The sequence below is a fragment of the Colletotrichum chrysophilum genome (genome assembly GCF_026319265.1).
Source record: "Colletotrichum chrysophilum strain AFK26 chromosome Unknown scaffold_11, whole genome shotgun sequence".
In the NCBI taxonomy this organism is placed as follows: domain Eukaryota; kingdom Fungi; phylum Ascomycota; class Sordariomycetes; order Glomerellales; family Glomerellaceae; genus Colletotrichum; species Colletotrichum chrysophilum.
The window spans coordinates 126,287-138,779 of record NW_026517298.1 but is presented as its reverse complement, the minus strand read 5'-3'; the positions used below and the strand labels follow the sequence as shown (position 1 = coordinate 138,779).

Sequence of the window (12,493 nt, the reverse complement as noted above, 5' to 3'; positions counted from 1 at the left end):
GAAACATGGACTTCCACGCGTCCAATGCTCATCACTCACTAGCATCCTCACCCTCACACACTCGCACACACTACTATGGCACACTCACACACAACGCCCGCCCGCTCTCCACCCGTCTCAAACACGAACCCGCTGGGAAAATCACAGTTTCGAAAGGTTTGAAGCACCCAGAAGACGTTATGCTCACTTGTCGCTCTGGATCTCACTGGACGATACGGGTGCTCACCGTTGACGGGGCTTGAGATCGAAACTTCAGACGAAACCACGTTAAAATAACGTCCTTGTTGCACGCGCCTGCCGCCAACGTTCAAATGTCCACGGTACTTTTCGCACTTCATGGCGTTCGAGTGCCCGCCCTGGTCGCCCTCCAGTCCTTGCGCTTCCATCTCGAACCTATCTGAAGCTCTCTCCCTGCTGCCGACGGTCCATACCGACTTCCCAACGCCTCTTATCTCCATGTCTCTGATCGGTGCTGCATCGCCGATGGCGTAACTTGAAATACGCAATCAGGCAGATCCCTTCCCCCAGAAAAGGCAATTTACGGATAAATGTTGCGCAATTCTGCCATCGCATGTACAGACAGCTTCGACTCCTCATGAAAGCTTCTGCCCTCACTTCGCCGCGCACGTCAACAAACAGCCCGAGTTTGGCCCGCAAGAAGTCAGAAAATCAGTTCAACTACTACCAAGCAGCAATTGCGAGGTTCAGACGATTCCGAGACACTGCGGTCGCAATCGCCTGGGCTTATCTTGATTCACCCCAGACTATCGCACGTGCTGAGACAACCTTCTTCACGTCCGCGATCCTGCCCTCGCCTTGGCAAACTTGGCGTCTGGATACCACCGCCAAGCTTCTTGTCAGCAACGATCAGACGCGTCAACCTTAACCCCTCCCACCAGGGACTCAACACTTTGTGTTGACTACCGCGCTCTCACTCACCGCTCTGGCCATGCCTGTGAGGTTTGCCCGTCCAGCTCAGCTCAGCTGGTTGAGCACATGAGTCTTGCACTCAATATATATTACCTAACATTACCTAATAGCTCTCAGTCTCTGCACATTCCGGTGCTTGCAAACACACTGCTTACAAAATCCGAATGTTTCACCTCTTCTCTTGCAGGAGAAACACAGCCAGCATGTCTCGCCGTCGTGAGGTGAGAGTCCTAGCGGAGGAGCGGTTAAACGCCGGGATGCACATCGTGTTGCCAAATGGTCAGTCATCCCGCACCTTCTCCTCCAGCTCCTCCGCCTCCTCACCCTCCTCATCAAGTGCGTGGGAACGCAACCCAGACCGGTATCGCTAGCTCGCTCCACCAGCGGCTCTTTGGTGCTTGGAGCTAGAGCGTCAAACCGCCCCTCCCCGGCCCCGCATGGAGCTAACGACGGGGGCGTCGCTCCCCGCACGATGCAACCCTGGAGCTGTCACGTCTTCCGTATACCTCCGTTGGTCTCCGTAACTCGGAACCGGTCCCCCCCTCTGGCGCGCGCCAACCATTTTTTCACCACCACTCTCCGCGTGTCCTCCCTACGCCTACCCCAGTTTCGATTCTCGGGCACCAACGAGAGACTGCCAGATGCAAGATCAAGTCCAGATTGCTGCTCCTGATTGGGCCGCGCCTCTGACAAGCTCTTTCTCTGGGGAAGAACTTCGGACATTGCCCGAGTCCGCACCTCCATTGAAAATTGTCGATTTCTATGCTAGGTCGTCCGCCATCGTGACGGTTAGAGTTTTGTGCGTCCACAGCCTCGTCCAAGACTCCAGTTCCCCCACACCGCACCCTGACCACCACGACGATGTGCCCCACGAACTGTAGGGTAGACCCGGAGCCCCCTCCTCGGTCTCCCCGACTCTTCCCGGGTTCGCAAGAGGAGCTCCTCACGAGAGTTTTTGTCTTGACGGAGAGCATCGAGGTTGACAGATGCCCGCGTGTCGAGGACCTCGACCCCTCAGTTGCGAGCCGTTTTACCCTGAGGGCAAGTAATTCGCAAACCCTGCAGATACCTCACAGAATCTGCAATTCTAAAATTGGCAGTCAGGCCCGTGAATTGCAGGTTTGGGGTCCCATCCAGCTTGCTTCTCTATCGAGAAGGATTTGATATAACGGCAGCTGGTGTCAAAACTCTTCGGAAGCTGCAGCGATATCGGCCCTGCTGACAAGAAGACGCAAGAGATGGCAAAAAGACAGCCTTTGCTGCAACTGCTTCGCTTTGCAGCTAAGCTCTTTGCTTACCCCAAAAGTGACTTACATGTGCTGCTCGCAAACGTGGCGTTCTTTGCACAACCGAGGCGTACACGCCGTTGGAGATTGAGGTGCCATCCCGAGGTGAAGAATTCACCATCTTTCTGATGAACAGCTCATCCGTTTGTGTTCGAAGCGCTCGTCATCACAAAAGAACTTGTGATATCAGCCCATCTCGAGATGAGCCAGTGCTCCCTCGTGTTTTGCTTTACGTTCCGGCAAATTCCTCTGTTGGTCAGCTCGTCTGCAGCTTCCGTTTCTGCAGACAGGTCGGGGAGCTTCTTCTTCATCTTCTCTAGGATCTCTCATCACATGCGATGGTCAACCATGCAAGTGGCATGGTCGAAACAGCATGGAACAGCATGATGAGTGCTGCGGGACAACACCACTACGCTTCTGTAGGAGATATCTCCAACATGCTTTCGCCGGGAAGAGGTTGGACTTGTCGATGCAGCTACGCCCCCTCCTTCAGAGCCAGAAGAAACATCTGGGGTGCGAACATCAAGTTCGGCGTACCAATATCAAACTATTGGCATCACCGTCTACAGCCTAACATCCCCCAACTCACATGTTTGAAATCAAACAAATGCTGGAGAAAGAGAGGTTCAGCTACACCATCTCAGCCGCAAGGACAGGGATCGGGTTCGCGGTCGGAGAAGGTTGAGGGGGATATCAACATCGAAACTTGCCGAGGGTCTCCCGACCGACGAGATGAGGGGTTCGGAAGGGAGCTGCCTCGGGATGTCTTTCGTCGACTTTCGCTGTTGTCGGTCGTCTTCGGTGAATCATGCCTCCTTTGACTTTCAGGCTTCATGTGATGAAGCTTGAGCTGACGACGCTCGAACGCGGGCAGGAAACTTGGTTCTGAACTCACGTTGATTCTCGCGGCGACCACGCGTTCTAGTCCGTGAGACCCCGGATGCCGCCGGTGTGAATCGGTGCTCGGCGCCGGGTGGAACCCGTACCGGTTGAGGTTGCACTGCAGATTGGGGCCGGACTCGTCCTCCGATGACCCGATTTCCACTCGGCTTGCCTCCGTGACCAGTCCGGAAATCAGGTATTCTCTGGAGATCGGCAGAGACCACAACGGTATCTTTTGACTTATACGGATTTGTACCTATGAATCTCAAAACCTACGTGGCAACATAATGAGTGTCGTCAAGTCATCCACCTTGTCCTGAACGCGCGGGGACCTTACTAGCCATTTGAACCGTGAATTGTTGCCTCCTCCAGGTGTTCTCTTGTCTGCTAACATTGACTGGCCTTCATATCTGTATTCGCCGAGATATTTGGCAAGCCTGGGCTAGGGCCTTGGACAGCTTGCTACAGTTTAGAGAGATCACCAAGTTGGTCTGCTTCGTTCCTGGTAGCAAGCTAGGTGACGTGCTTCCATACATGTACTACGAATCCGACAATTTGCGACGGCCTGGACATCTCGAATCTCACATGCGGTCTTCCATCGCACATGCGGACATCTTCGGCTGCTTCCCAAGGCCATGCCCTGTCCACGCACCAAGGGAAAGTCTGCCAACGTCTCCATCGCCTACTTAGTGTTATCGGCGGACTCCCGGGATAACCGTGGGGACCTATCGAGGGTTAGATCTTGAAGAGAACAGTGATTCGCCCGGGGACCCGTCTCATCGAAAGCCTCTCGCCTTGGACTCATGTGGTCTGATCTAGCTCGGTTCTCGACATGTTGTCGTTCATTCAGAGAACCAAACCACAACTATGACGACTCCGTCTCAAAATTTCTTCAATGTGGATACTGAGGCTCGCCATTGTTGTTGCAGCTCTCCGACGGCCTGGAAATGGTGGCACGTCCTGTCATCGTCTGAACATCATTCAATATGCCAATTCACGATTCCCAGGCGTTTTGCAGTACCCCAGTTGCAAACCGATGAACCGACGTTCTGATTCTCGTCATGGTTATCTTGCCAGGACTCCACAGGTCTTCCTTGGCTGTGTTGGTTTCCCATGAGCCAGGTACGAGCGACGACCGTTGTTCGTTTTCTTCTTCCAAAAGTCGTTGGAAGAAACCTCTTGCCCATACCTCGACTCTTGAGAAGCAATCGCGAAGTATCCACAAGTACGAATACTCAGCTCCATGAAGCGTTGTCCGTGGAGAACTGTTCTCTCGAGGATAGAAGAGGCCAGTGATACATAACCTGCAAAGGGCGTTGCAGACACCGGCATGCTTTGGTCACATTCTCCTCGTCATGTTCCTTCCTTCTGGAAGCTTCGTGTATTCGAGGGAGAATACGACCTCTCCCCGAAAGTTTGAATGTTTCGGTGTAGCCCTCTTCAGAGCTGAGAGGCATTCTGGACCCGAGATGGGTTTTGGGTCCTGTCAGTCTCGACCATCGCATGGCCCATAGTCACAGCAAGCGACCTGTCCTTCCATGCAGGGTTTGAAGTAGATGCTCACAGTATCTGTCCAGCATCCGCGGCTCATCCGGCTGACGAGATAGTACGCGTAATACCTCACCGCGACGGTATGAGACTCTGAGACAGAACCCTGCACCGTGGGAGGGAACAGAGAGGCTGCTTTCCCATTGAATCTTTGAGGCGCCTTCGCTCGCAAATTCAATTTCGACTGAGGCGTGTCTCAGGCTCCGAGGAGAACAGCCAGATCTGATGCGCAGCCAGCCTTGTGAGAGCACCTTGACAGACAACCATCACACGTTCGCTCTCGAGTGTGATGTTGGGCGGCATGGTTCACGTGCAAATAATCGTGGTTTTCTTCCGACGACTTCGAGAGTACACCTGCCCGCGAGCAGCATCAGGACGATGTTTCAATGAACCTACAAAACCAGTGAAAACAAAGTGACTCGTCATGCGAAGCAAAGTGCAAGTACCAATTCGTCGAGCCGCCATTATTCGCGCTCTCCATCAAAATACGGCACATCAGTCGATGAGTATAGGACACTGAAACTCAACAAGGCACCATCGCCTCCAGTCCCTATACTGGGCACCCCCTTAGTAAACATCATCTAAGCTCATACAGGTATCCAGAACGTCGGCTTGTGGACGGATGAGTTGAAGTGACGTTTGGTATGAATACCGGCAGAACTGAATGAGATGCGCCTGATGGAGGTTGAACTCGTCTGAAGAAGCTCATAAGCCTAACGGAATGCCATGGTTTGGCACAGAACGGTGACGTATGCGACCTGCACGAGTAGAAGGCTATGTTCACATGTTCCCAAAGCTGAGAGACGAAAAGGCACACGCCACACAGAATCATATGACCAGGCCCGAGTTTGTGAGCGGCGGTAGCCTTAGGACCTAAGAACTGGATTGGGAATGTCTTGATTCTCATGAATTATTATTAGATTTCATTTATATCTATGTTTTTGACATTTTGAAGTCGTGATGACGACCTGCTGTGTCTTCTCTTACATGCTTTCAAGCAAATCTGCAAGAAGTGGCACTGTGTGAGGATATATATTTGCCTCTGTAGTCTGCCCTGTATAGGGACTTGATGTGCGCTTGGTCGGTTGAAAACCGTCCCTCACTCGAGCTCTGTGTCGGCGGGTGATGGTTTGAGGCCGGTTGCGTGACACCGACGATGTGTCGGACGCGTCGAGCAGAAGGCGCCGCTGGGTCTGGTTCAATGACTCGTTCCATTACTGCGACCTCGAGCGTTCAGACATCGCAGCTGGCGGCTGTGATAAAGTTCTGTCGGCGTCTGCCAAAGCCTTGCAGCTAATGGTTGACCATGTGACGCATCTGTATTCCTGCGCATGGGATTCAAGTGTCCCCCGAGGCAGTGTAAGCAGTCAAGCCACATGGCTGACTGAGTGGCTCATGCGGCTGAATGGCCGCAGTGGTTGAGACAAGACAGTGCGGGTCTTTGTCTGGGTATCATGGGTGTTGTTCAGCTGAGCCCCTCCGCCTAGAGGCCACATTTCGTACTTGGTGATGAAGATTCTCGCTTTTGCGATGTGTAAGGTGTTCACAGACCTCATCTGTTTGTGTCGCCATGTGCTCCCCTCGTAGGCCGTATGGGGTTCATCTCATACGACTGCGGCTCTGCACTCCGCCCTGTAGGTTTTGCCAATTTCATCATGTCGTGAAAGCTGCCGAGCACCTTATCCTCGCGCTCCCGCGTAAATGCATCTTGCCCAGGATGATATGCTCCTAGGACCTTGGCTTCGTGTTCGTTCTCAAATGTGTCAGGGCCGTGCTGGTATGCCCCCAGCTCTGCCGTCGGCGCTCCCAACATCTTGGCCTCATTCCGCGAGAAAGTGTCGGGACCATGCTGATAAGCACTCAGCTCAACCTTTGGGGCTTCTGGAGCCTTTGCTGGCTGTTCATTCAGAGATAGATCCGGACCGTGGTGGAAGGTACCCAGCTCGTGTTGTCGCCGCACGATCTCTCGCTCCGCAGCCTCTAGTTCGTGTGGCTGAGGCATCGGCTCGAAATCCGCCAGATTAACTGTGGAACTGGTTTGGTTTTGGCTGGCGCCATACACGTTTCGCTGTGCCGATGTGTTGGCTGCTCCAGGGGCGAATTCGGCAGCGGCCGTCGGATGATCGAACTGATGACGAGCCGCAGGAGCGGTTGTGGTTGTTGGCCCTATTGATTGTCCGTAGAGCGAGGCGGATCCGCCCGTCGGAGCATTTCGCTGTCCATAGATCGAAGCGCCTGGTGTCTGACTGGTCGTCGGCGGAAGTCGTTGCCCATAAAGTGATGCGATCGGCCCGTCTCCGCCGGCAAAGTCTGATTGCTGCCCGCCATATGATCCCCCCGTGACTGGCGACGGCCCGCTCACATACGTTATATTCTGCTGTTCGGTGATAGTCATCGGCTGCCCGCCGGCGTAGACGGCAGCTTGCTGTCCCCCGATCGCCTGTTGTTGGTGATCCATATAATATCCACCCTGTTGACCGCCGGTCGCTTGCTGTCCCGGGGCGTAGTATCCGGATTGCTGCGGTTGCCCGTTGACGAAGGATGATGCTGGCGGCACGGAGACGGATGATGCTGGCTGCCATGCATTCAAGCTCGATACTCCTACGGTCGGGGAAACGCCATGTAATGAAGAAGGCGCGCTCTCGCCGGATTGTGAAATGCCTATTGAAGAACCTCGGTCGGGGTGCTCGCCGTTTTTCGCTTCGACTTCGCTGTATTTCGTTTTCGGTCGCTGGGATCGTCGCCACCAGAAGAATGCCACCGCCCCTATCAATCCCACGACGCTGAGCGCAACAGCGACGCCGATGCCCGCTCCGGCAGCGGTTGAAATCCCCTTGGACGGCGTACTGGTCGCGGTGGGCGTGCTCATCGCGTCGGCAGGGGACACAGTCCCTGTTGTCGAAGATGTTTGTGTCGATCCTGTGGAGGTGGAAGTTGTGGTTGTTCGGGTGGTGGTAGTTGCAGAGGATGAAAGCGCAGCTGAGTTAGTGCTGACAGCAACGTTCTGCACCACCTGGTTAGCGGCTCCCGTTTCGATTGGTGCTCGGTTCCCGAGTCAAACTCACGCCGGAATAAATGGTAGAGTAGGCGCCGTCATTGACGGCGCTAACGCTTGACAAAACCCAATGTTGAGCAAGTTGATTTTCTGCGACACCCTCAGACCCGTCGATCTCGTTGGACATGAACAGGTTGTCTTTCGGGTGCACGTCCAGCACGTAGCTGGTCCCGTTCTTCACGTTGACAAACTTGAAGGTTCCCGACCCAAAGTCAGACACATCCCACAACTGAGCTTCGTCCGTCGAAGACTCCTTCATACAAGCAATGGTGTTCCCCGTGGCTGGTTCGCCCGAGTCGTAGCATGCGCTCAGCTGCGCCTTCACACCGGTCTGGTCGAGGCGCATGAGGTAGCGGCCTTTGACATCGCCATAAGGCTGGAACTGCCAGGCCGCTGTTCCACCTGTTATCGGATGGACTCTGAGACCATTGACCTCGGTGCGCAGCTGCAGGTTGAGGGCGAAGGGGCCGGTGCTGTTGTCGACGCGTGTTTCGGAGATGCGATACCACGCATTCGGGTCCAATGTCGCCATTTTCACCGTGCTCGGGCGCACGACTCACTCCTGTGTGGTGTGTTTGGGAATGAAGCTGTCCCAAGCAGCATGCCGCAAGCCGAGCCAGAGAGGAGGAAAGGAGCACGAGCAAGCACTCAAGGCGAGGAGACGACAGCCGGGTACCGTTGCAAGGTGGATGGGGAATGTTTTTGTCCGATCGACAGCCCACGAGTCCACGACGCATTGTTGCCCAGGGCCCGAGAAATGACATTTCCAGGATGCAGACAATGGCGGGCTGGCTGCAGCGGGCGAGCGGGCTGAGGTGCGGCGTGCCAACTTGCTGGCTGGCTGGGCTGCAGCAGCACCTCACCTCCTCCTCAGCCAGCTCACAGTTCCCGCACGCTGCCCACCTTCAGTGACCAGTGACCACCAGCTTCAGTCTTCAGTCACCACTTACCAAGGCGCCCTCGCTGCGTGGATAAGGACGAATTTGCCTGAAAGGATCGCCAAGACCAATCTAGGTACGGGGCGATGCAACCCTGGGGCCGTCATACAGCGCGTCTTCAGGGGCTAAGCTGAATGCAAATATCCAAAAAAGCGACAAACCTGCCGGGATCAGTGCCCCAACCCAGGGGCTTGGGGTCCGCAGTCTGCTGCTCTTTCGTGCCTTTCTCGACGCCCATTCGACAGATGCTGGGCCTCACTTTCACCAGCCCCCATCACGGCTCTCTGTCTCCCGCTCGACCCCAGACACCTTTGCGATTCCAGAGCGCCCGTAGCCTCGATCAGAGGACGCAGTGGTCGTCTATTGGTCCATTCGCCTTTTCGTGGCCCTATCGATTTAATCGCAGCGGCCGCTGAATTTTATGTCCGCATTACTTGGAAGCTGCATACGATGCAGCGCTTCGCTCGGCCAATGATGATGTCGTCTGCATATCGTTATTTCCGTCGATGAGCGCGAGACGATATGCTCAAGCAAGCGCTAGACTGCGCTGTGCATGTCTATATTTTCGTTTTGCTGCTTCTTTCTGAGTCTGCTCAGCCTGCGGGCGGGTGATATGCAGACGCAGACGCAGGGCTGATATTCTAAGCTTCAGAGGAAGCTTCAGCTGAGGGGCCGGCGAACAAGGTGGAGAGTGGCGAGAAACAGAAAGAGGCGAAAAGGATCGACGGAATCCTTCTTTGCGTGATCGTGACCCAACAGTCCGGTCGCGAGTCCCGGAGGCGAGGTTGAAAGGAGACAGCCAAGGCGGACTGCGTGGGTTTTGTTCTCAACCCAGGCACTGGAAAAGGACTTTGGTTCCCGTCCCGTACTTAGCCGCCGTTAAATCTCCTAAACGGCTGCCTAGTCGAGAACCCCACGAAAATGTTCTGCATGCAAAGGCAGTGCTACCCAGCATCTTGTTGGGAGTGGCCCGCGTCCCTGGCGGTTTCCAAGGGCACTGTCATGTCACTTGCTGATCAGTCGCTCTCGTTGGTTCCTGCTTCGGCTCGCAACTGACTCTGAATCGTCATTTTTCGAGATTAGCTTTCCTTCAGACCAGGGGTATGGAGGGGTTGCATTCAGGATACCGGACTTGCGTATGATGCGTATGATGTGATCGTTCCAGGAACAACAGTACGTTGCCGGCGGCACGATTTCTTCCTCATAAGTCGAGGAGTCCATCCTCCCTAGGCAATCAGGCGCTCTGGATGTCAACATAGCTATCACTGGTATTTGAGGTGATCGCAACTGTACCCATTTTCTGATGGAGTCGACAAAACGGTCAAGCTGCCATTATGGTTAGCCTCATATGCCAATGTAAGCTTCAGGAAAGGCCCAGGGCTCGATATCCCTGAACCCCTGTGCATCGCGATCCTACGAACCGTCCATCTGGTAAGCTGTGCCGCGAAAGTAGCGCATCATCAATTGACGAGTCGCGGAATGGAATGACAGTTTGAAGTCGTGATGCAGGTTGGACTGCGCGTCGTGAGAATAAGAAGTCGTCGATGCTTCTTTGCCTGGCAGGGCAAGCCTAGTGGAAGACACCGCCCGTGCACAAAAGCGTCTTTGGGCAAGAAAGTAGTGAGTTCGTACTGTGCTCCCGTCACCATTCCACTTTCCGTATCTGGCTGGAAGCAGGCACGGCCCGGACCCGGGGCTGCCCCGGGAGACTTCCAAGGGTCAGCAGCGTTTGTAAGTGTGCCTCGAATCAACATATTTATTTCCAAATTCATCACCTTGTTATTTTCTATGCTATGGTAATTCTAATTCTAATGTGGATGGCGCTGAAGGTCTACAGACTAGCGATACATGCTCAGCGAAAGGTTGCTCCCGGGTTTCACTTTCGAACGAAAGGCTCGTCTTCCCACTCCGTAGTCGGAGGGGTCTGAGAGAGCCTCCAAGAGCCACACTTGCCATTGCTGGCAACGAAAGCGCCATCAAAGTTGGCCCTGCGACCGTAGCGAAGATCGCCAGGGTTGCCGCAGGTGTCGGTGGAAGGCCTGAAGGTAAAGCATGCGCCGCGGTAGTACAAGCTACCCGTGCAGCCGTTCTCCAGCTGGCACGAGACGCAGCAGGCGTAGGCCGAGTCGGCGTGGCGTCTCTCACGGGTGATGCTGTAATCGTTGGCCGCTTGAACGATGGGGCGTCTGCCAGGAACGTGCGAGACCAGGTTATCGGACTGGCAAGCTGCGTAAAGCGTCGCAGTCGGCATCGATGCAACAGTGACGGTCGACGTAGTGTACGTGGTGGTGGTTGTGGTGACCTGCGCAGGGACGGATGGGACACTCTGGCTAGGCGTCGGTGCGGTGACGAACGTCGTGAAGACGCCAGTGATGGTGTTGTCCACCGTGGTGGTGGTGAATATGCGAATGACGCGCTCGCAGTGGACAACCTGAGGGAATAGGGGCGGGTCTGCGACAAGGGCAGCATTGTTGGCGTTAAGGCCAAGTACCAGAGGCTGCCTTACAGAACGCTCCTCGATGTGAGAAGAATCACCACCAACATTCTGAGCACTGTCACGGACGAGAGCAGAGGCGAGAGGTGTGAATCCTGCTGGTGCTGGCACAGTGGCGAAGGTGCCTGCAGTGATGCTGGTGATAGTTGTGAGAGTCAGGGTGCTCGTGATGGTAGCGGGACCTGTTTGGCCAGTAGGGGGGACGCCGGTGGGAGTGATAGTCACTGTCACCTTGGATGGGGTGACGTAGTTGTAGTAGGTGACGGGCGTGGTGATGGAATAGATTCTGGAGAATGTCTCTACATTGGCGACTGACCTCGGGCCGAAGTCGGTGTAGCATCCATATTCGCCCTGGACAGTTGAAACGGAGCCAGCCGGGGTTGTGGTTGTGATGCCAGACGAAGCAGTGAGAACAGATGAAGAAGTAGGACCAGAAGAGGTCGTGAGACCGGAAGTCGTAGGACCAGAGGAGGTCGTAGGAATAGAAGATGTAAGGACAGACGATGTTGTGAGGACAGATGGTGTTGTGGGACCGGAAGAGGTCGTAGGAATAGAAGATGTAAGGACGGATGATGTCGCAGGGGTACTTGTCGTAAGAACAGATGATGTCGCAGGGACAGATGATGTCGTTGGAACAGATGAAGTTGTGGGAACAGATGAAGTTGTGGGGGCGGATGAGGTTGTGGGATTAGATGAGGTTGTAGGAACAGATGAAGAAGTAGGATCACTTGAAGTAGTAGGAACAGATGATGTCGTGGGGACTGGCGAGGTCGTAGGGACTGATGATGTTGAAGGAGCAGATGATGTCGTAGCAGCAGATGATGTAGGGGCAGAGGACGACGTAGGGGCAGAGGACGACGTAGGGGTAGAGGACGTTGTAGCAGCAGAGGACGTCGTAGCAGCAGACGATGTCGTGGCAGTAGACGAGGTCGTAGGGGCAGCAGACGATGACGTGGCAGCAGACGACGTAGGAGCCGCGGACGAAGTCGTGGCGGGATCAGACGAGGTGGTCAGAACCGAGGACGTCGTGGGAGCAGACGATGTTGTGATACCAACGGTTGTCGTAGAAATTATAGAAGAGGTTGTGAGGGCAGAAGAACTGGTAAGAACAGAGGAGGTCGTAGGAGCGGAAGAGGTTGCGGGAATAGAGGAAGAGATTGTGGGTACAGAGGAATCCGAAGAGCTAGAGGAGCTCGTCAGAAGAGACGAAGAAGACGTGAGGCTAGAAGTAGTTGCCGGGCTGGAGGAAGTAGTAAGGACAGAGGAAGAAGTCGTAAGGCTTGACGAAGTTGAGGGGTTAGATGAGCTCGTCAGAAGAGATGAAGAAGTCGTGGGGCTGGAAGAGGTTACAGGGTCGGAG

At 54.7% G+C, this 12,493-nt stretch overlaps 2 protein-coding genes across 2 annotated transcripts; both read right to left on the bottom strand.

The window, feature by feature from the left end:
• Window positions 1–7,511: 7,511 nt before the first annotated feature.
• On the bottom strand, window positions 7,512–8,233 carry COL26b_002253 (uncharacterized protein; the record flags this gene model as incomplete). Its single annotated transcript, XM_053175179.1, has 2 exons — window positions 7,512–7,565; window positions 7,712–8,233. The coding sequence occupies 2 exons, from the start codon at window positions 8,231–8,233 to the stop codon at window positions 7,512–7,514; spliced, it is 576 nt and encodes a 191-aa protein (XP_053040799.1).
• A 2,282-nt stretch (window positions 8,234–10,515) lies between these two features.
• Window positions 10,516–11,477, bottom strand: COL26b_002252 (uncharacterized protein; the record flags this gene model as incomplete). The annotated part of the gene is given in 2 exon segments (XM_053175178.1): window positions 10,516–11,419; window positions 11,437–11,477. 2 exon segments carry the CDS (start codon window positions 11,475–11,477, stop codon window positions 10,516–10,518), a joined length of 945 nt encoding a protein of 314 aa, XP_053040798.1.
• Between the last annotated feature and the right edge of the window lie 1,016 nt (window positions 11,478–12,493).